At 43.7% G+C, this 24,372-nt stretch overlaps 1 protein-coding gene across 2 annotated transcripts in view; it reads left to right on the forward strand.

Moving 5' to 3' along the window:
• The window catches only part of ASTN2 (astrotactin 2), a 321,258-nt gene that overhangs the window by 56,972 nt on the left and 239,914 nt on the right, over nucleotides 1-24,372 (forward strand). For both annotated transcript variants that reach the window (XM_089534892.1, XM_089534893.1), the window contains exon 2: nucleotides 9,183-9,370. In XM_089534892.1, coding sequence (XP_089391018.1) covers nucleotides 9,183-9,370 — 188 coding nt within the window. The remainder of the gene's footprint in view (nucleotides 1-9,182; nucleotides 9,371-24,372) is intronic.

The raw sequence follows: 24,372 nt of genomic DNA on the forward strand, positions 1-24,372 counted from the left end.
TTCTCCCAACACTTTCTACAACTCTTCCACTCCATTTGTATCATTTACGTCGATCTCATCCAGATTCTCCCCCAGCTTTCTTTTCCGAATCTCATTTTGCAAAACTTGGTAATCTTATGGGGAAAAGGAGGAGAGCCCAAGGTGCACTCTGCTATTCTCACACAAGGGAGGTATTACCGCAAAGATGCGCCCTGAGCAGAATCTCTTGTTTTAATAATGACCTTGAGGAGTTAAATATAAAATACAATAAGCATGGCAGATTAGAAAGAACAAGCCAATTAAAAACAAAACATGCGCTGCAAAGCGACAGATAAGGATGGCCTGCAACCTTGACAGTAATGGAGGAATACTAACATGATGATTTTTTGCAGGGACTATTTTAAGAGCTGGCTCCTGTTTTGGCAAAAGGAGGAAGGTGAAAAGGCTATCGGTGCTTTTCTTTTTGGTCGCTTTCAGTAAAACAACTTGGGGATTGAAAGAGGAGGAGAAACCCTACCCAGCTTGCCTGCAGCCGGGAGGCATGGAGCAACATTTCTCCGACTTTAATATCTGCTGTTTCATTTTATATTCATCATGTCAGCATAATCTGCCTTTATGGGAATAGTCTTGGTTCCCGACCAAATGTATTTAAGCCCTCCTTTTTGCTTTTAAGTTTGATTGTAATGCGACGTGAAGATTTCAATGAAATGTTTATATTTAAGGGTTGCGGAGATGGCAGAGAGAAAATGGAATTACAAAATCAATCGGGAGGCATCTTGCTCTGGTGTGCGTCTGTCTCTTGCTCTTGCCTTGTCTCCCTGACCTTTCTTCTGAGCAGACAGCTGAACAGCTGGCTGGAAACTACATGAGAGTTGTGTTTTTCTTCCTCCAAATGCATGGATGTGTAGAATCACGATGGGCTTCTTGGGCAAATATTTCCTTAGGCTTCCAAGTTACTTGGAAAGGATTTATTGCCTCCCTCCTTTAGGGGCCAGAAGAAGTCTATTTAGGTGGATCAGCATTGCTGGAAGATGCCAGTTCTTAATCAATCAAAGATACAATTCAAATTCCATCCGCTCAATATTTACAGCACTTCGGGCCAAGCATTTCGGGAAGGTGAGAGAGGAAACCCTCTTGTTTTCTGAGACATCTCCTCCAGTTCATAATGTAGCCATGCATAGGCTTATTGTACATGCAGCTTGACTCTGTTATGCTTTATTGGTGACCCACCATGGAATGATGAGACTAGCAACAAGGAACTGGGTTAACAAGGGCCACTTTATTGAGCTCACTGGGATTTGTGGTCCTGGGAGACCACACGACAGGGAGCAACCTGATGAAGTCTCTGAAGATGCCAGCCACAGATGCTGGTGAAACGTCAGGAATAAACTCTTCTAGAACATGGCCACAAAACCCGGAAAACCCACAAAAAACTACTGATGAAGTCTCTTTGTGAGATATTGAGATATTTAGCCTTCTGTGTTGGAGAGTCTTATGCCACAACAACCTATGAATCCCAGAATTCTATAGCACTGAGCCATGGCAATTGAAGTTTGATCAAACCAGGTTATTTCTGCAGTGTGGATGCAGCCTTAGTCTGAGAGCCACCTGAGTTATCCAGAGGAGAAGAAGGTAGGAGAGTCCTCAGGGGAGGTGAAGGTTTCGGCATTTGGCACAAACCCAGTTCCTTCCCTATAGACAAAGTGAGAGGCTGCCCAAACACAGCTGGGGAACACCATCTTGAAATACAGTCTGCAAGTTGAGTTGGCTTTATAAGCCAGGGCCTTTTTCCCATTTGGTTTGCTGGGAACAAACTCCGTTTCTCTCTCAGCCTGCCTCTACTTTGAGATAGGTCCCTGTGATTTAAGATCATTGACTCTGGTTTCTTACTACTCCCACTCAGACTCTGTTTTGATTTACTACTTCTGACTCCAGACTGTTTGTTATTGGAAACCGTTTGTTCCTTTGGCTACGGTGGGCCTTTGGTATCCACTGGGGTTGGGTTCTAGGGCCCTCCTGTGGGTACCAAAATCCGTGGATGCTCAAATCCCATTGAATACAATGGCATAGCGAAATTATATAAAATGGCAAAAACAAGATTTGATTTTGGGATTTATACTGAAATACACTTTGGTAATCTGCGTTCTGTTGCAGACTAAGAGCAGGGCTGGAGGTCCATGGACTGGTACCGGTGTCTTTGAGCCATTGGCTGCTGGTCCCTAGTGAGTTTTTAGGAATGAAAGAATGGACGCTAGTCACTGGTAAATTTGGGGGGGGGGGGATAATTGTCAGATATCTAGGGATCACTTGATAGTTCAGTTTCTGGCACTGGGCTTAAGATCCAGACTTTGGGATACCACTCTTCTGAGCCACTTTCCACGATTATGTGTATTTCCCTTTTCTCTCGGCCATCTTAAAAATACAGACGTCGTTTACACTACTTTCTATACACCACATAAAAAGGTGGGTTATTTTATTTTTTTATTGTAGCTTGTCAAGTCTCTTTAGTGCTTTTTCAATGTTTTGCCGCGGAAGGTTATGGACTGTTTTTCTACCGCCGGGGCTAAAATAAACACACACAGATTTTTTCCAAAGAGGAAATGATGAAAAGCAAAGTTGTGCCGAGCTTTGCTGGGGGAGCCAGCTTTGACCCCTCTGTCTGGAGCTCTTTCGCTTCTTGTGTTTGTTGCAGCTTTCTCATATTTTGCACAGCTGCGAAGGAGGCCAGGAAATCGCTTTTCCAACAGGTCAGACCTCCAGGGGAGCCTATTGTGTCCTCCGATGCAATTTCTATGAGCAATCTTACTTTTTCGGCTGGAAAAAGAATGGGCTTAATTCATGCCTTCCCAACTGGAAAATATAATGAAAAGAACCTAATGGGCCATTGGGCAAAAAGTGATGGAGAGGAAACTATACAAGAGCTGGGTTCAGGGATAAGGTTGAGGGATAAGGTCGAGTTTATATAGAGCTGGGTTCAGGAATAAGGTTGAGGGATAAGGTTGGGTTTATTATATACAGGAATAAGATTGTCGGATAAGACTGAATTGAGCCAAACATCTCCAAAACTATTGGGAGCTGTAATACAAAGGACCCAGAGGAGACCAGGATGAGGAAGACTGAGCCAAACAATGCATTGTCTTAATGTCTGAATGTGATCCATTGAGGACAAGAAGACTCACCTAGATATGTAACCATAGTTCAGAATGCTCAGTTACAGTTAGTACTGGATTCTTGTGTATCAAGTTGTTCAGTTTTTGACTTCTGACTACAGATGTAGTTTGTGTTGTACCAGTCATGGTTTTATACGCATATATGCTTTAATGTACTTGTCGCTGTACATTTTTGTTCATTTTGTTTCTCTCTGATCTCACCATGTACAATTCTTCCTCTGTCCTGAACATGTGTGTCTGTCTGTCTGTCTGTCTGTCTGTCTGTCTGTCTGTCTCTCTCTCTCTCTCTCTCTCTCTCTCTCTCTCTCTCTGTGTGTGTGTGTATTTAAACCAGAATAAGGCTTCATGCAGCTGAGGCAGCAGACTGTGTTTGATGAAAACATGGGCCATTATAAATTGTTAGTCTTGTTAACAATTTGCTTCTCTGTTGTCGCAGTTGCGGGCGGTTTGTGAAATACAGTTTGTGCTTTGTCTTGTTAATATGACTAAATTGTAGTCATGGCTGTTCCTTTCCCTTATGAAACTGCTGGCCTCCTGGAAGCGAATGATGATATGAAATGGAGAATTGAGCCGAGGAGAAGCCAAAAACAGACCATCCGCTCTGCTTTGCCTTTTCTAGCCCTGGAAGCTAAAACAATCATGTGGGCTTTAAACTCAGCTTAGCTTAGACTCTGACTTTGAGCTGTACATCTTGAACAAATGTTTGTCCTCATTTGTCTTGAAAACCTCAGTTGATAATATCTGAGTTAAACTTATTTGAACCAATGCATTTTTGACAGACATGAATCATCTGGGTATTTTATCAGAAACCAATAGGTAATAGCTAATATACACAAGTCTTTGCAACCTAGGGCTGCTTTTTCTGTTGCACGAAGGAAGCGTGAAGAGCATGCAAAAGTTTGCCTTGACCTGCTTTGATAGTCTGGTTATCAGAACCCACTTTTCTTTTTATTCTACAAAGAAGCTGGAGTTGAATTCTGGCATTCAGCATTTTTAAAGGCAGGAAAGTCATAATACGGCATGCATTGATCTTAAGGATTTGTGCTGAGTGGCTCCGATGAGCCCTCTCCATTTCCCTCCTCTCTCAAACCATGTTTCTAAATATTTTAAAGGAATTAATTTCTTCTCAAGCGTTGCCATTCGGTGGAAAGACTAGAATGAGCGCCAAAGACCATGATCTCCGTTGGTTGCAATTTATTTTAAGCATTCTCTCTCACCCACCATTCCTTTTATGCTACCTCCCTCCTTCTCTTCCTCTCCATCTCTCCTTCTTCTACTCCTCCTTTCCTTCTTCTTCTTCTTCTATCTCTCTCTCTCTCTCACAGAGGTATATTCTCCCATCACCTCATTCCTCCCCTTTTCATCCATTGTATCATTTAATTCCACCTTCCTCCCAAAGGTTCAGCCGCCACCATTCCCAAGAACCTTCTGAAGTCACCCAATAAATTTCAACGGTTGGCACAAAAATTGACCTTGGTCCTCCATCCATTTTTTCGGCCACTGTGTCAGGCTGGCTTCCCTTCTTTCCTTTCTGTCTGCCATGAAACCATGACCCAGCCAGATCTTTCTTGTCTGCGTCATTCCTGCACCGCTTGCAAGTTTTCCATAATTTGTACACAATATCGGCGTCGACAGTTGACCACGATCGGGATTAATATTTAATGCTTGTCGAGCATCACTCGCATCCCAGGCGCTGTACAGAAGGCAGCGGTAATGCAGTCATTGCCCACAGGGTTTTACAGTCTACATTAAAAACTATGAAACAGGGAGAGAAGGAGAGTGGAGGGGGTTGAAATGAGACGGGTGAGTTGAATGATAGCCAGTAGACATGCTGGAGTCTGGAAATGGTGATGTTTGGGAATGACTTTCAAAACAGAGGGATGGTCAAGAAGGGGTTCGATGAATGGCAACCATTTTCAATAGGGAAGTTCTCAATGTATCTCTGGGGCAGATGATACTGGTGCTTTGGGCCTTGATACCTGACCCCACGCTTTTTTGAACTGTTTGCTGGTGTTTGAATCTGATGAGAAGCAAAGTTTGTGCAAAACAGAGCAATATAGCAATAACATTTGCATTTCTATGCCGCATATAAGTGAACTCAGCACGTTTACAGTCCATAAATCTATTGCCCCCAACAAGTTGGGTATTCATTTTACCGACCTACGAAACGATGGAAGGCTGCATCAACCTTGGAGCCCTGGGATCGAACTCACAACCTTGTGGCTGCGGCATTGGCTTTTAACCACTGTGCTATCAGTGGAAAGAGTAATCTTGAGCCTAATGAAGTTTTCCCTCACTTCCATTGATGGAACTGGAGACTGATCTGCATTGCAGCATGGATGCGATTTGACACCGCTTTAACTGCCATGGGTCCATCTTATGGAATGCTGGGGTTTGTAGTTTGGTGAGCTATTGAGCTTTGTCTGTCAGATTGCTCTGGTGCCACAACAAATTACACATCCCACCATTCCCTAGCAATTTAAACCAATGTCAAATGGCATTATTTCTGCAGTACAGATAGACCTTTCGGGGTGAAATGTCCTGCATGGTTTTGAAGTTTAGCTCAAATAATAAGACTTGAAGTGTGTAGGAAGAGACTCGAAGGCACGCAACCTTCAAGGGGTGAGGAGAAGGAGAATGTCTCTTTGTGTCGGGTAAAGCTTCTCAGGCTACCTATGTGTTGTTGTTGTTGTTGTTGTTGTTGATGATGATGATGATGTTGTGGGTCTTCAAGTCAATTCTGACTTATGGCAACCCCAGAGTTATGCCATTACAGGGTCTTAGTGGCAAATTGGTTCAAAGGGGCTTTGCCATTGCCATCCTCTGAGGCTGAGAGAGTGTGACATGTCCAAAGTCACCAGTGGGTTTTCATGGCCAAGTGGAGATTCAAACCCTGGTCTCCAGAGTCATAGTTCATAGTCCTTTGGTTACAATAGTTTTATTTCTTTGCTGGAAGCTTGTCAATGGCCATGACTTTCAGCAACATTGCTGCAGGGCAAGCAGAGTTCTGCCCTTTGTGTCTAAATTAGAGCCAAAATATATAATCATAATAATAAAGGTCAGGTCAAACAAATAATTGGGCAGCAGTGTTGTTTTCCTTTGCAAAGTCTTTCATTTTCATCATTTTTTAGTGTGTATATCATGACTGAAAGTCCCAGGAGGATCTCAGAAGAGCTGATGAAAGATCCTCCCAATACTTTCGAGGAGAATATCAGGAACGGAAATAATATGCTGTCCATATTTATTATTTATCAACATTTATATCCACTCCTCATTAGGCCTGATCTCAGGGCAAGAGACAGCAATCTAAATAAAAACAGGCATGTATAATTTAAAAACAATGTGCCAGAACTTTAAAAAAGCTTGCTGGGAAAAAGAAGAAGAAGAAAAGTAATCATTTGGCAACATTGCATAGAAATGAATGGGGCTTAGAGATCATTGTGCAGCTTCTGAGAAGCCTTAGGAGATGGACGATGAATCTAGAAACCAGTTTGACTCCCAGTTCAGCCATGAAACCTACTGGGAGACTTTGGGCAAGTCAGCTTTTGGGGAAGGCTATGGCAAACCTCCTCTGAACAAATCTTGCTGAGGAAACCCCATGATAGGGTTGCCATAGGTTGGAAACGACTTGAAGGCACACAACACACATAACAGACACCATGTGCTAGTCCCAGACCATGACAGAGGTAGTCACAATCCTCTCTGACCAGCAATGAGACACCCCATAGTCTTAGACCGAGATCTCGTTCCAACGCACGGTCCGAACATGAATCTTAAAGCTGGTGAAGGGGCAAAACTTTCCAGCATACGAAGCACAGCTCTTGCGGAGGAATGAAGGCATATGACCTCCATTCCAATGACCACAACATAAAGCTTCGTTCCCCAGGTGTCTCAAAATATTCAGCTATGACCATTAGACAAAAAACTCGTGTGTGCTCTGCTTGTCGTTGGGTAGATAATGAGTGCCCTGGGCCACTAACTGTCCTTGTTGGGGATTCAGGTGGCAATGCCTCTGTCTTGGATATGTCAATAGAATAATTAGCAAAGTGCTGAGTAAGGCAGTTTAGGATAATGGCTTAACCTTGTCTCCGTCAAGGGGGAAAACAGCCAGGTTTTCATTCAGCGAGTGGTAGAACGGGGAGGCATTTTTGCAAACAGGGGAGGAAGGAGTAAGTCTGATGGACAGGTAAGCTAAGCCCCATGCACTGGGTTTCACATCGGAGATGGGGGTCTGCCTTGCATGCCCATATCTGTTCCACCAGCTTAAAATCGTGACAGCTAGAGTTGCAAAATCTTTCCTCTCTTTGCAAAAATAGGGAATCTGTTCCAGAGGAGCTGCACTGGCAGAGAATGTACTTAGGAGGAGGAGAAAGCCTCTGTTGTGCAAAGAAGGATGCTTGGACTCTTAGATCAGTCTTTTGAAGTTTGGAGTTTGGGTGATTTTTGCAAGAACTGGTGCTGCAAACCTGAATTCTGAAGCCGCCACCAACCCCTTTTAAAAGTCGCAAAGACTCTGGGCCACTGCTTGCCTACTCATTTTCCTAAGCATCTTTCAGAAATGGTTATCTGAGCTACTTTTTTGCATTGGCACATAAGGAGATTGGGGTTTTATTTTCTGGCACTGACCACGTCTTTAGCCATTTTAATTAGATATCATTGGCTGCACAGAGAGTGCATCTTTTAATTGCCGGAATAATCTAAAATAATCCGGGGTGTATGTTTGTTTTTGCACAACCGTAAATTAGAGCAATGTAACCAGGTTTGCAAACCCAGCTGGAATTCTGTTCTGAGAACAACAACAACAAAATAAACCAGATGTAATGAGCAACTTGCTTCTCACAATTCCTGATTTATAGCCTATGCTTTGGTTCAGAGATAACCAAAATCCATTATATTCTCCTAGGTAAATAAGATGGGTAAACAAGGTAAATAAGACATGATCCTCTGCAGTCCCCATTCCTCCCTTTTTCCAAGCTGAAAGGAAGAGACCAGAACCACCCATTTCCTCTTTCTAACAGACCACACTTCCCCCTGCTGTCCAGATTCAGGAAACTGTGATGTATGCAAACTTTAAGGAGAATGAACAGATTGGCGAAACCAACATTTGAACCTCTTTGCTCTAACTACAATGTAAACAAGACACTGTTCGCTGTAGTTCCTTTAAAATTAGAAGCCCATGTTTCCAGGCTTTTTGGAGCGGCAAAAGAGGGTGGAGGTTAAGAGATGTTGGGAGCCTTAGGTTTGGTCAGGCACCTGGAAGTTATAGTTTCCTGTGAGATATGAACCTGGTCATAGGTTATCCCTGAAAGTGGCTGTTAGGGCTGTTCCAGATCAATTGGATGATGTTCTTGCAAATGATCTCTGGTACAGCAATGAAAAGCAGTAATAAGAAGTCCTTGGTCTGCCTGGCTTCAGGCAAGTGAACCTGGGTTCCCAACCTTTGGTCCTCCACCATTTGTTTTGGACTTCAGGTCTCAGATGCTCTAGCCAACTTGGCCAATAGTTAGGAATTATGGGAGCTCAAGTCCAAAAATCTGGAAGACCAAAGATGAGGAAACATTGGTTTGAGCATTGACCTATGACTCTGGGGAGCAGAATCTGAATGCATGCTCAGCCATGGAAACCCATTGAGTAACCTTGGGCAAGTCACACTCTCTCAGCCTCAGGGGAAGGCAATGGCGAACCTCCTCTGAACTAATCTTGCCAAGAAAACCCCAAGATAGCTTCGCCTTAGGGTCACCATAAGTCAGAAATGACTTGAAGGCACTCAACCAACAACTGGTCTGTTGTAAGGATTTTACAATTGCACCATCAGTATCCATGGCAAGTTGCAAAGGCAAGAGAGAGAGGTCTTTTTCTCCAGGGGACTTGTAGTTTGAGTTGGACCATGTAGGAGAAAACAGAGAGAAGTGAAAGAAGAAAATAGAAGGACAAAGATAGATGCATGTCATGTATACTTTAAACTTGGTTGCTGGCAAGGAGGGTTGAAATACATTTTCAGTTATTTTTTCTTCAACTTTTCTCTTCTTGCAGAGATGTCAGGGACAGTCTCGGACATTTCCTTGGTGCACTGGAAGCAGCAGTGGCTGGAAAACGGCACCTTATATTTCCACGTTTCCATGAGCAGTGCCGAACAGCTGTCTCGAGCCACGCCACCGACCCTGCAGGAACCGTCTGAGATCGTCGAGGAGCAGATGCACATCCTTCACATCTCTGTCATGGTGAGTGACACCTCTGTTCCTTCTTTCCACTCTGGATGGTGATCAAAATGGCCTCCCAGGTGCCAGCCTTCTGCCTGACACCTCAAAGGCACCTGTCGCCTCTCCCTTTCCCCCATGTCTACTGATTCTCTTTCTGCAAACGAAACCTCACATCCCTGAGATCTGGGGAATCTCACATTTGGAAAAGAAATATCAATTTGTCTTGAGTCTTGTGAACTCCAACACTCTTTAAAAGCTCCAGGTTAGCCCTAAACTCTGAAATGCTCTATTGCCAAACTCCCCCCTTTAAATTGCCAGGAGCAGAAAAGTGTGGCCTGGAGGAGTTTGGAGGCATGTTCTCTCTCTAGGGCAGGAGATGACAAATGGGACAACTCTGACATGGCTTTTGTTGTCGACTGTCTCTTTTTGCTCAGGCGATGCGGATTGAAGGCTTTAATACTGTCAACAGTACACTTTTTCCCATGAGATCCTCAGTCCTGGAAAGACAAGGCAAGGGGACAGTTGATGTCTTGATGCTTTTTCAAATTTGTACAGGTGTCAGCTGCATGTCGATTCTTGCTTGGAAAAAAGGTCTCCGTCGGTACCAACCAAAGCATTGTCACTTGGAGGCTTTCATTGTTAATGCCTTTTGGAAACAATATCCGTTTGCTACTGTGCAGACTTTTGGAAGTTGTGCGGAGAGGCTTCCAAAAGAGCAACTCCTGACCAGTCTTCTTTGGAAAGAAGGCAACAGGGGGCAAGGCATGCAGACAAATGGCTGTGCTCCATTCACCTGTGGAAGCAGCACATAATAATAAGCAGCTTTGTATCTTTCCAAGCAGCAGTAATTCACCTCCACATTAACTCCTACTGTCAGTTGCTGCTGCTCTGTTGTCACAGTGACTAAAGTGCAAATTAAAGGACCGATGTTCCTTTTTATGCTTTGCTTTTTGACAATTTTGTAATGACGGGCAGTTTCTTTGTTTGTGTTGACTGCAAAGTTGGACAGAAAGTTCCCTTTGAATGCTTTTGGGTTTTTCCTTGGCTCTCAAGGGGTTAGTGGAGTCTGCTTTGGCTGTGTCCACACTGCAGAAATGATTCAGGTCGACCCTGCTTTAACTGCCATGGCTCCATGCAAAGGGATTTTGGGGTTTGTAGTTTTGTGAGACGTTTAGCCTTCTCTGTCAGAGAGAGCTCTGGGGCCACAACACACGACAGTTTCCTGAATTCAGTAGCATGGAGCTGTGACAGTTAAAGTGGTGTCAACCTGGATTATTCCTGCAGTGTGGATGCAGCCCTAATCCTAGTATTGGCAGCCAGAATTTTGGAGGGGGTTATTTCTTTGGCTATCGATGCCAACAAGCCACTATGGACCTTTGAGGTATCTTCCAACTCTGTGATTCCATGATTCTGTGATCTGCTTTGCAGTTGTTGTTGGGTTTGTTTGTTTTTTAATGGTCCTATTGGGATGGTCTTAAGTTTGTCTCTACCAATACCAGCGTGGGATTACTGGTTTTAATGGTCGCATAGCAAAAGCCTGTGTGGCTGTCTGTGAATGTACGGATCGCATCGTATTTGTGGGCAGCATAGAAGACTGGAGGTTCAGAAATGTTCAGAATGGCAGGGTATGATTTTGCAGAGTCCTTGAAACCCTCCCAAAGGCAATGCTATTCAAGAAGGTTGTTTCTGGACCGGTGCTGATCCTCAAGCCATTGGCTGCTGGTCCATGGAGACATTCGAGGAAAGAGACAGTTGTGGCCAGTGGACATAGGTATAGTACCAGTCCCTAGCACATGGGTTGGGAGGAGAAATGCCAGTCCCCCACATCAGATAGCCTGCATAGCCCTCCCTAAAGGTGTTTAAAACATGTCTTAATTATAAATTGGTTTGAATGATGGACTGAGACACTGGAGACCAGGGTTCAATTCCCAGCTCAGCCATGAAGCCCACCTTGAGCAAGCCGCATGCTCTCAGCCTCCTCATGGGAAGGCCATGGCAAACAAATCTCTCCATGAAAACCCCAGGATAGGTTCTCCATCAGTCAGAAACAACTTGAAGGCACACACAGCAAAAAAGCAATTACAAATCAATATAATAAATCAGTGGCTAAAAATGCAAGCCGATGCAGAATGAAGACTTTGGCACATAGGGTTCATGATTAGCATCATTTATTTTGAGCATGGAGTCTGGGCTGATTTTAAGTCATCAGTACAGGGGTCTGGTTTTCATAGGATAACCCTGGATATGGGCAAGCATGAAGATCCTTTGTTGTTGTTGTGTGCCTTCAAGTCATTTCTGACTTACGGTGAACCTATCATGGTGTTTTCTTGGCAATACTTATTCAGAGGAGGTTTGCCATTGCCCTTCCGTGAGGCTGAGAGCATGCGACTTGCCCAGGGTCACCCAATGAGTTTATATGGCCAAGCTGAGATTCAAAGCATGGTCTCCAGAGTCCCAGCCCAATGCTCAAACCATTGCACCACGGATATCTTTAGCTCCTGCCTTTTGGAAGGTTTCAGCAAAACGAGGGGAATTTCGTCTCTGAACGAAGACATTTGCAAAGCCTCATCATTCAGCCAGCAGGAAAGTTTGACTTTCCCCAGAGTTACGGAAGCATGTTTTGGGCTGAAGGACCCAGGCGTCAGATTGACTCTTCCCATCATCGCCACCTGATTTGACGGAACCTGTGGGGAACATTGGAAGCCACTCTTAAGCCACCCGTTATCTCCAGAAACAAACCGTCTGAAGAAGAAGCCCTTAGCAAGGATTTGCAATGACCGGGAAGGATAATTAAGCAAGGGAATAATCGGAGCAGAGGGAAGGATGCTCCACACGGTTGTTGTTTTTTTGTTGGATTCAGCACTTTGCGCAGGAAGAATAATTAGTGGTTTTAAATGTTTTGACACAAGCAGCCCAAATCATCATCATAAATCATATCAGGCATATGCCCAGAACCTTGAAGTGACAGATGACAAACAGAGCCGTGACAGGTTGCTCCATCATGCAAAGGAAATCATTGAGTTAATGGAAGAATTATGGTTTCTCCAACCCTATTGTGGGGAAACGTTCCAATTCATCAAAGCCAAATGAACATTAATTGCAGCAAGGCTGCTCGAGATTTTTTTTATTATTATTATTTGGAGCGGCTGTGACCTTCATTGAATTTTAATCCAAAACAGATAAGATTTACTTCCACACGCGAGAGGAAACAACACAATTAAAACGCCAATGACAGCAAAGATTATGGTGCTGCAAGAAAAGGTGGGGAGGGGGGGACTTTGCAGATGACAGGAGGCGTAATGACAAAAATATTGATTCCTTTGTACTCGGCGTCGCGCAAATAAATAACAATCCCAGCCCTTTGCATATTTGGGCTGCGTTTTCCCTTTTGTTCCCGAAAAGAAAATGTTCAGATGTTGAAAAGGAGGAGAGAAGGGGGCCACTGACAGTAATGGAGACGGAGCTGGCTTTAAATGTAGTAATTAATGTTATGTCTCATTGGGGGCAGATTAGAAGGAAACGCTCCTGGAGAAGAAACAAGGCGAGCATTAATTTTGTTATTAAAAGATGCTCCTGAACAGAGAGAGGCATCATATGCTGCAAAACCTGGAGCTGGGGAGCAATTGCACCTTAGGTTTTGGCTTTGCAAAATGGGGAGGAAAAAAGATTCGCAGCGGACCGACATGTACTTGTTTAACTCCTGTTACCAAAGGCATCGGGTCCTGCTTATGCGTTCGGGGAATTCGCAGGCTTCTGGTGCTGCTAGATATAATCTGGGTCCAAAACACACTGCAGAAATGATACACTTTGGGACTGCTTTAACTGCCCTGGCTCAATGCTAGGGAATTCTGGAAACTATAGTTTTGTGACACATTTGGCCTTCTCTGTCGAAGAGCTTTGGTTTCACAATAAGCTACCATTCCTTAAACTATCATTCCCAGGATTCCCTAGCACTGAACCAGGGCAGTTAAAGCAGTCTCAAACTGGGTGGTTTCTGCAGTGTATTTTGGACCTTGGTCTCTCACTCCTGAGTAGACTCTGTTTCAAGACAGTAGATGGTTGTGAAGTTCATTGGCTGATGGCGGCTGCATCCACACTGCAGAAATAATCCAGTTTGAGACCACTTTCACTGCCATGGCTCAATGCAGTGGGATTCTGGGAAGTGTAGTTCGGTGAGACAGTTAGTCTTCTCTGCCAAAGAGTTCAGGTGCCTCACAAAATGACAAATCTCAGGATTCCAGTCTATAAATACCTATTAAATGCCTATTGTTCCTATTGAGCTATGACTCCGAAGATCAGGGTTCAAATCACCACTGGGCATGAAAACCCACTGGGCAACTTTGGTCGAGTCACACTCTCTCAGCCTCAGAGGATGCCCATGGTAAACCCTTTCCAAAGAGACCTGCCAAGAAAACCCTATAATAGGTTTGCCTTCGAGTTGCCATAAGTTGGAAACAACCAGAAGGCAAAACAACACACAAACGCAACTGCTTTTGCAGCGTTGTGACTTGAACTCCTAGGGATCAGCCGAGATTGTGTTCAAACACCTCCGTGTGTCCCTAATATATTATACTTCCAATGGGTTTTAATATAGGCTCAAAAGTAGAAAATGGAACTGTATTAACTTGAAAACTTGCAGCTCCTTGGAGGTAAAAATAATAATAATAAATGGAGTACTAATTGCTTTCCTCTCAAGTGTTACCAAGAGTAATTTAGGGCTTTGGAATAATGTTGTTGATTCTGGCGAGAACTGCATCGCCTAATAGAAATCTCTGCTTCTAATGGGAAATAATCTACTGTAGAGGTGCATTGCAGTTTCTAATCTACTGAACCTGAAACAAGCTCAGCTACTCCGGAATAAGCTGTTAGGACGACAGGGCACCCGTTTATTCTGGGTAGGCGAAGGATGCTTTGCTTTCGAATCGAGGCCACCTCCAATTTAGCCTGTGGTCCATGTGCCGCCTTTAAAGCTGGGTCAACTTATTTGCTAACAAGCTCCGGATTGCTAGCGTTCACCCTTGGAAATAATTAACTGTCGGCCATCAATCATCGCCATGAAAAGAACCTGGGTGATTATAAGCAAAGTGAAAAATCGTTAATGAATGCAGCCTAATATTATGCATGGCATACTTTCACAGAAGTCCAAAGTTTCCAGATAGTTTCGTTCTATAATAGTTTACTTTTCTGTACCGTCGGACCCAGCGGGGTGCAGTGGATTGAACATTGGGCTCTGATGCCGGAGAGTAGGGTTCGAATCCCGACTCGGCCATGTAAACCCGTTGGATGATACTCTCTCGGCCTCAAATGGTGGCAATGGCAAACCCCCATTTTGAGTAAACTCACCAAGGAAACCCAACGATACGGCAAACCACCTTACGGTTTCCGAAGTTGGAAATGATTTAAAGGCACACAACAACAAAGAGTAGGATAGAAATAATAATAATAATAATAATAATAATATTGCCCCAAAGTTATGGAATGACCTGCCAGAAGAGATCCATCTCATCATTGTAATCATATTTTGTTGCAATCCTGCCTCGATCCGTAGGGAGAGGTGGGAAATATAAATAAATCATCATTATTATTATCTTCAATATTATTAATAATAAATTAATATCTTCTAAATGTTTCTTCTTTGGGTAACAGCAAAGAAATGCACAGAAACATCCTCGCTATCGGCCTCACTGTCTTCAAACTCCCTTTTCTTGCAATGGAGCAGAGGCTTACCTTTTGATCCTAAGTTGTTGAGAAGGACCTGAAGAAGCAGCTTTATTTTCTTCTATTGCTTTTCCACCCCTGCAATATAGGAGAGGGTTTGTTACAATAAATCTTGGTGTTATCTCCCATTGACTTCTCCTTGGCTGCCCTTGGTGAGATCGAGCAAACCACAATAATTCTCCCGCCCCTTCTCCCCGACTCCTTCCTTTATCTAGTTTGGCATCAAAATGGCATTTTCCTTCTTTTTGCACCAGGAGTAAAGTAGATTCTACAGTATTACATTGGGCTGAGCTTTTTACCAGGGAAGGATTGTTGCTCAGTGTTGCATACTATGCTTGCAAAGCACCCCAATTTCATTCCCCCATTATCTTCAGATAGGACTGAAAGCCACAAAAAAATACTCTATCGGTCAATTCAGATCAAGGATGGAGGACCAGGAGCCTTCAGATGTTGGATAAGGCTGATGGGAGCTGGAGTCCACTGATAACCATGGAGTCATTGATTTCCGTCCTCTGGCATAAGCAGTGCCAATCTCCTAGAGGCATGCGTGCCCTGCATCTCAGATTCCTATAGCAAAATGATCTTTCTGTATCTGCCCGCTTCTTGCGTCTTGACTGTAGTAGCGTTGTTGCGTGCCTCCGAGTCGTGTCCAAGTTATGGCGACTCTAAGGCAAAACTATCCCAGGGCTTTCTCAACACGTTTCTTCAGGGGTGGTTTTCCATTGCTGTTCTCTGAGGCTGAGAGAGTGTGACTTGCCCAAGGTCACCCAATGGGTTTACATGGCCGAATCGGGATATGGTTCCTGATTATGGTTACAGATTATATATAGACTTTTCTTCCTTTCCGATTCAGGGTCACTTGTTGTTTCCCCCTCCTAGGAGTAGATGGCTGACTTGAAGACACACATTGCGCACAAAGATAGTGTGTGAGCCTCCATTGCCATTATCATTGCACCTCAGACATCTTCGCCATCTTCTCCAATGAACCAATTTCCTCCATTGTGCCATGGCAATTTTCATCCTGGCGCAATGCATGTTGTGGGCGAGGGCTTTAAAAAATGGCTCCCGCAAGCTTTGCCTTCTGCCTCTATTGCAGAAAACAAGATAATCTTCCTATCTTGTGAAGTGCACATGATGACTAGCATATATATATGTGTGTGTGTGTGTGTGTGTGTGTGTGTGTGTGTATGTGTGTGTCTGTGTCTGTGTCTGTGTCTGTGTGTTACAAAAATCATTTTTTCTAAAGATTTAAAATGCTGAGAAAGCTTTGTCGCTCTTCATACATCTTACCCCAGAGACAGCCAACAGATCTCTATAGATCTATATATTGGCCTAGATCCTTTTTGGAAGGGGCGGGATATAAATAAACTTATTATTATTATTATTATTATTATTATTATTATTATTATTATATACAATTGGCCATCTGTATCCGCAGATTTTTTTTTGGAGTAGTTTGGGTTAAGGATGCGCATTTGTGGTTCTTAAAATGTTTGCAGAGGGACATTGTTTTTTCCTACCTTTTGCAAACGGCAGCATGGTCATTTGCATCTGCCGGCATAAATTGCATGGCAGGACCTGTTTGATATTGTGAGCCCTGACCGCCACCGTCATCTTGAAGGTGTTTCTGTTCCTGTAATAAACGCCGGCGATGGAGTAATTGGGTTCTCAAAGACGGGATTCGCATTTGCTGATAAGTGATTTGAAAATAGCTCTCCTAATGATCCCCATTTGGAGACTGGCACAAAGCGACAACAGAAAACTTGCAGTTTGCTCATTTGGAGATGGATAACAATGAGTAACATTCGATGATTGTCAGAAGATGGAAAACACTGGGTGGAAATCTACCATAGAAGGCGTGTATTGTTCATGGTGTTTCAAGACTCCTGCCTTTCATGGACATTTTCTCTTTGGGAGCATAAAACAGGGAATTAGTAGAACATCATTTAAGATCCTTAATAGCATTTTGGAGCTCCATAGTTACATTGGGCAATATGCACAACATCAGTTCAACCAACAGTGAGCAAAGGATGAGAGAGAAAGACACTTTTGGGGGAAAGAAAATGGAGTGGATTTTTTTCCAACGGAAAAAAAGTTTGGAAAACTTTTAATGATAGTAAAACGCCTTTGGTAAAACTCCATAACTTCTGCTGGGAGATTGTTAAGCTTTCCTATTTGGAATTAGAAGTGGTTTGAGCATTGGGCTATGATTCTGGGGACCATGGTTTGATTCCCAGCTCAGCCATGAAACCCACTGGGCAAGTCACACTCTCTCAGCCTCAGAGGAAGGCAATGCAAACCTCCTCTGAACAAATCTTGCCAAGAAAACCCCATGATAGAGTCACCTTAGGGTCACCGTAAGTCGGAAACAACTTCAAGGCACAGAACGCCAACACCAACAACGCCTTGCTTACAAGTCCTGGGCCTCATTCCCACTATCTTTTAAACCGGATCGCAATTTGGTTTGAACCAGTTCAAATGACCCTGGTTCCCACTTAAATTCAATCACTGAAGTGATTCAGCCGTGCGCTAGACCCATTTAACCCACATCGTTTTGACGCTGATGTTTTCTGCATCTCTTTGGCTAAATCGATTCTGCACAACTGTGAACCAGGTGTGGATTGGAATCGATTTAAATTCGCCCTTTGGCAGGCTGGAGCGGGTCCATGTTGAACCAATTCATTTGTGAATGGGAACCACAAGTGGGTTATTTTACAGGGAACAAATGCAATCGGGGCAAATGTAGTGGGAACCATGCTCAACTGTCGAATCGATCCATAGATTCGGATCGCAAACCGCTTTTTTTGCAAGTGGGAATGAGGCCCTGACTGAACCAGATGAAGACCCTTTATCACATTTCTTCCTCTCCCAGTGAGCATGTTTGGGCTCTGGATTGGCAAACGGTAAAACCTCTTGTTTTTCAGGGTAGTCTATCCTCCGAATGAGCATGAAACGTCCTGATGGCATTTCCCCCCCCTTCTCTTTCTCTCTGGGGGAGAAACTGTTCCAGCAGCTTTAATTTCATCTTCTTCCCCACATCAAGCGTTGCGACAAACATCTTGGTCTAAAAGATGTGGCAGAAGGAGAGGGGAGCATAAATGGCAAGATAATGGACTTTGGGCTGCAGGGAGAAAATGTGATTTTTTAAAACAGCGGCAGAAACTGTGTCGAGCTTAAAACACCTCTTGGAAACGTATTTATTTATGCAGGGGCTTCTGCGGCTGGTAATTACTGTTTCTCTTTCTCTGTTTTTGCAGGGGCTGTCGGGAAGCGTTTTTATTATTTTTAAATTGCTTTTAAATTGTTTTGGGTGGACTTGCATATTGTTTTGGCTATGGGTTCCCCCCCCCCCCTTTAAATGTAAACTTCTGAGATCTTGTTATGACAAGCGCACTATAAACGCACAGACACTCCATGTGCAAATTCCCATATTTTTTAAAAACGGTTCATTTCGGTAAGTAAAGCAAAATGAAATGCTAACAGACCCAGGAGGGGGTGAAGCCTGTAGTTTATTCCTCTCCTGGCTGAAGTAGTTTTGGTCTGTTCCCTGGGAGATTTATTCTAATAGACAAAGAAGCATGCTTTCTTGTTTCTTTTTTTTGACCTCAAATGGTGTTGTGTTTGGCGCTTTAAAGTCACATTTATTTATTTATTAAGCTATGCCTTCCTGTTTTGTTTGGGGAGATCGAGATGAAGGTCACAGTTCTCTCCTTCCAAGCTTTATCTGCAGGAAAAGTCAGGCTGAGAGAAAGAGAATAACTAACACAAGGATATCCAAGGTTAGCAGAGGCTGTGAACCTGGATCTTCCAAATCCCAGTCCCACACTCTTTTAATGGCTATATTGTACTGGTGCTATAGTACAGGTCTTTCTGTTTCTGGCAAACCTTGCTAACCTCATGTTGCTGAGCATTATAGATCGGAGAGGCATGGCTAGACAAGAGGTAGCATCGAGCTTGCAAACAAAAATGAGGATACCCCTGTGTGCATTTTTGTTGTTGTTGTTGGTAAGTGACCTCAAGTCAGCCCCAATTCATGGAGACCCTATGGATGAGACATCTCCAAGACCCTCTGTCCTCCATTGCTCTGCTCAGGTCCTGCAAATCTATGCCCATGACCTTCCTATTTGAGTCCATCCATCTAGCATGCTGTCTACCTCTCTTTCAACATCCTTCCACCTTTCCTGGCATTATTGTCTTTTGCAATGAGTCCTGCCTTCTCATGATGTGGCCAAAGTATGACAACCTCAGTTTGATCTTCTTAGCTTCCAGGGAGATTGAGACTAACAGAAAGAAGCTGGTAGTGTGAGCTTCGTAGACTTGACCCTTCTTCCACAGGCTTGACCTGTTCAAGGGCCCATTTATTTGTCTTTTTGGCTGTCTACGGTATCTTCAGCACTTCTCCAGCACAATATCTCAAATGAATTGACCTTCTTCCTATCTGCCTTCTTCCTTGTCCAGCTCTCACATTTGTGCATGGTGAGGGAGAATATAATGGCTTGGAGAATCCTAACTCAGTTGTATGCCGTTGGTCTTTAGGAAGAGCCCTTTCAGGCAGAGAATGGATGGCCATCTGTCAGGAGTGCTTTGATTGAGAGTTCCTGCATGGCAGAATGGGGTTGGACTGGATGGCCCTTATGATCTCTTTCAACATTATGATTCTATGATACTTCCAACTCTATGATTCTTGTTTTCTTATTTCTTGCATTAACTGCCTGCAAGTTGAGCTTGACCTATGGAGACCCTATGAATGAGAGATCTCCAGGACACTCCATCCTCAACAGCCAACTCCAACTTATGGCAACCCTATCATAAGCTTTTCTTGGCAAGATTTGTTCAGAGAAGGTTTGTCATGGCCTTCCTTTTAGACTGAGAGAGTGAAAATGCAACAACAAATGGGTAACTAATAGCTGGTTGACCTTTCCCGATATTCCACATCTGCTGCCTGTGGCTGCCTCCGCTCTTGACTCTGTGAAGCGGCTTTGAGAGAGAAGAGGTAAGTTCCCTGCAAAATGGAGCTGATCAACTTCCTTGGCTAGCCCTCCGTCCCAAAGAGAAGCAGAGATACCCTTCAGCAGTTTGCAGCCTTTAGATGGAAGAGGGGTGCAATTGGATGGAAAGCACTTGGCTTGTATTACTGCCCCAAAGAGACACTCTCGGCATGATTAAGTGGCGGGTTTTGCCTGGTCTCTCCCAGAGATCTATCATCATTCATATCAGCGCTGGACCTGTCAGAGCCTCTCTCCTCTGCAGAAATTAATGATTTGAACTCCGTGACCCCATTCCCATGACGGGAAGAAACCTAGGAAGCTGACATGTGGCTGCGGAGGAATGACAGAGTGCCTTTGAGTGGCTTGGCCCAGTAGGAGGAGTGGCAGTGGCAGGCAGGGGCGGCTTTGCTGGCCAGGGGTGCAAAAGGGCCGGGATTGGGAGGCTAGGCGGTTGCTCCCTGTCTGTAAACTGCATTTAATATGGCTTGGCTTAATGCTCAGTCATAATGTCCAGACATTGGGCCTACAAGAGCCTCTTCTTCTTTCTGATTCATGATGTTCCATTGTCAGGCTTTCTTCTTGTTTCTAAAAGGAAAGTGCACCCCAAATGTGACATTTTCTGGTGCGTCGGGACTAACAGAGTCAGAAGTTGGTAGCAAGAGCTTGACTTTAATCTACTTCCTTAGATTGACATTGACTTAAATCTACTTCTTTAGATGTATTTGGAAGATGCTTTAAGTCTACTTCTGTCTTCTGTCTTTCTATTAGCCTCAAAGGTGCTGCAAGATCCCTTTGCATACTGATCTTCCAGACTGACACAGAAATGTCGAATTCGAGTTTGTTGGCTACCTCTGGGTTAAAGCTTTGACATCTGTGTCAGAAATGGCTGTGACTCAACTCCAAAAGAAGACCCAACCTCATGGATCATTTTCTAGGAGCAGAAGGCATGCGGAAATGCCCTCACTCCAACATTCATCGGCTGCAGCGGTCTTGTAGGAGTGGATAGTTGTGGTCCTTTGGCTGTTTTTGGCCCTACAACTCACATCAGCCTGATCCAACATAGTCAACAGTGAGGATTATGGGAGCTGTTGTTCAAGAACATCTGGAGAGCCACAGTTGCTCACCCCTGGCATAATGCAATGCCGACGTATGACAAATTTAGTACATTGTATGGATTTATTGCAAATCATGGGATTGCCTATATTTGTATTAGCCAACATGACTTTAAACTTTGATTATTGTAACCGAGGCTCCCTTTGCACACAAGGCAGTGTGCTTTCAGCACACAAAACAAATGCCAAGAGGGAACATGGCTGTGCTGTAAATGGTTTTAAATATCATTTTAAAGCTTTCCTGGCTGAGAAAATACTTAACCTTTAGTCTACGTTGGCAGGTAGAGGAGGCGGTTCGACATGTGCGGAGCCAGAGACTCAGCTTGCGGATGGAGTGTTGTGTAGCATGCTTTTCTCACACACTTAATGCAATACCTTACTGTGTTTTTAATAGCAAACATTTGCTGCAAAGGACTAACTGCAGTTTAGCTTATCAGACACAGCAGCCTAGTTACTTTCCTAAATGGTCTCTTTTCTTCATTGGGTGATATAGAGACTCCTGCAAGTATGGAGTTCGCCGAACTATGTATCTCGAGGGCAGAGGCTATGTAGATTTTAAAAGAGCAATCCTTTTTGCATGTAGGAATAAAACCCCTATCTTTCCCTGCTACTTTGTTTGATGGACAGAATACTTCAGAGCTCATTTGCACTTGACTGTTTCCCACAACGAAATACAATATGCTTTGTCAGATGAAAAACATACATGCATCTTATTTGAACTCTGGAAAAATTTACCAGGATGGAGGGTTAAGGCAAGTTAATGGAAGAAGACCTTATCAATCTGTTTTAGGACTCTTCTTATGTTGTCAAAATATACATGCAAGTGGAAACCTGATCCTTTTCTGATTGCCCTTTGGGTGCATTTTGAAAGGGCCAAATGCTACGAAAAGTCAAACACATCCATCACAACTCCCCTCCACTCTCAATACATGTGCCATCTCACTATGAATTCTGCAAAGCGTGGTCTTTTCTTTCCTATCTGGTACATTTTCTGTTTGGGTTGAGTGAATCTGTGATTTCTGCTCTCTTCCCCACATTTAATTTTGGTTTTACCAAGTCGAGTTCTTTCCACATAATGCATGAAGAAATTTATAAATGTTGTCAAGGCAAATCCAATGAAAATTACAGACATCTGCCCTGGCCAGATTTAATAGGTACAGCTATTCCCAACATGGCATAGATCAGCCTTTGCCAGCCAGAAATATAGCTGTTAATGAGAAGTCTCAGGAAAGACAAGATCGGAAAAGAGACAGCTATCCTAATGCAATATGGTTGAATACACAAGGATTCAATGCTTGCATTTTTAGAACTAAGTGCGCAAAGCCATCTTACCGGAGAGTCAAAATTGTCTTTCTTGCTTTCATTTTTTTTAAATTCTATATATATTTTTCCATCAAATATATGACATTATGTGTGGGTTTTGGAGAGTTCGCCAACCCACAAATCTTACCTATACATGTTTCTAGCTGGCCTTGTAGTATTCTGCTGAAAGTGTTTAGAGACCCATCAGAGTTTATGGTTATTTATGGTCCCCCCCCCCAACTCTGTAAGCAAACTAGTCTAAGATAGAATGCATAGTATTTGCTACTATTTGAATTATGCAGAGTCAAGGCCATAGGGGAAATGGCTTGGCCTATCATTGGCGGCCTCTTGGCGTGAGAGACCAATTTGTTTCTCTTTGTCAGCTTCTGCAATGTTCTCTTGGCAGATTTCCTGAGGGTATCAGGAACTGGCTGTGAAAGGATCTCTAGCAAAGCTACCTCGCATGTTCCCCAGGGAAGAGAGGGACTGTACTTGAGATCCAAGGACATTGGCAAGACCTCGGTGCACCTTGGCATCAATGCCAAGAGTTGTGGAGCAGGGGCAGAATTCAAGGATGCTCTTGGGAGAGGCGAAGGATTTGATGCATTTTGGTGTGGATTTCACCAGCTGTTGAACAGAGATAGTTGAGTTGAGTCAGGGCTGTAGAATAAACCAAGAACGAAGTGTTATGCAGTAGTCACGACATTAAGATCAGTGTCACCAGTTGCATCGGGAAGACAGAAAAGCTCAAGCAATTGCTATGGACTATGATGAAAGATAGGACTTCTTGGTTTCTCTTGTCTTTCTCAGGGAGGAGAAGGACAGTACTTGAGTTTGGTATGTGGAAGCTCCTGCACAAAAAAGTGGTGGAGGCCATGGACTTAGATGGCTTTAGCAAAGGACAGGCCAAACTCCTGGAGCAATGGCCCATCAATTGGTGTTGTCTTCAAGATCGACTTGGGTACAGGATGCTGGGCCAAGCTAGAAAAAAAGATAGCCTTTTTGGACTAACATAGAATATCCCAGTAAAGGAGTGGAGGGATGTATGGACACTTTTGAAATGATCTTCTTCCTTTCCTTCCTTCCTATCTTCATGCCTACCTTCCTTCTTTTTCTTCTCCATGTCACAGAGACCAGAGATCAGAGCTGGCATGGAATGGCTTGTCCTTGACAGAGATTGGGCTCAGTTTGCTTTTTGAAATCAGGGGGCATTGAGTATAGAAGAAGTAGACATGTGCTTCTGGCAAAGATCAAGCTCAAAAAGAGGCACTGCACTTGGTGGGTATGTTACTACAACCCAGGAGGGGACCTGTCTGCCTGCATGAACCCCTTCAGGCCTTTCACTCCTTCCTTCTTCTGGGAGGAGGGAAAGGGAGGATGCACACCTGTGTTGGAGAAAGAGAGAGAAAAAATTCAGCTTCTGAAAGAAAGCCCAAGGCTCTGAAATATATCTTTTCTGCTCTGTCCTGACGAGTCGAAGCAGAGAGGAATTCAGCTCCTGGAACTGCACAGCTTTTCATGAACGTTTTAACCTTCCACCTGACTCTTTGTGAACTGAATACTGATGCCAAAGAGCAGGATTTAATTCTTGTTAGGTGAGGAGCCCACTCCCCGCTTGTAGCTTTGGATGTATGCGCTGAATTCCAAGCACAAGTATCAGCAAGACCTTCTCCCTTCATTTGTGAAACTCACCGGTTTGGTTAAAAAATGGAAGGAGCACTTGGAGATATATAAGATCGGGGTTGGGGACATGTACATCAATAGTCTGTTGTGATCATATCCTTGCTATGGTCCTGTTCCTGTTTGCACACAAGCTTGGGTTTATTGTTAGCCATTACATTGCCATCCACCTGTGTTGGGTTGTATAGGACTTGAGGACAAGGCCACATGGCTGGACACTGAG

This window comes from Sceloporus occidentalis, unplaced genomic scaffold (assembly GCF_023333645.1).
Source record: "Sceloporus occidentalis isolate IW3139 unplaced genomic scaffold, rSceOcc1.0.p SCAF_8, whole genome shotgun sequence".
NCBI lineage: Eukaryota > Metazoa > Chordata > Lepidosauria > Squamata > Phrynosomatidae > Sceloporus > Sceloporus occidentalis.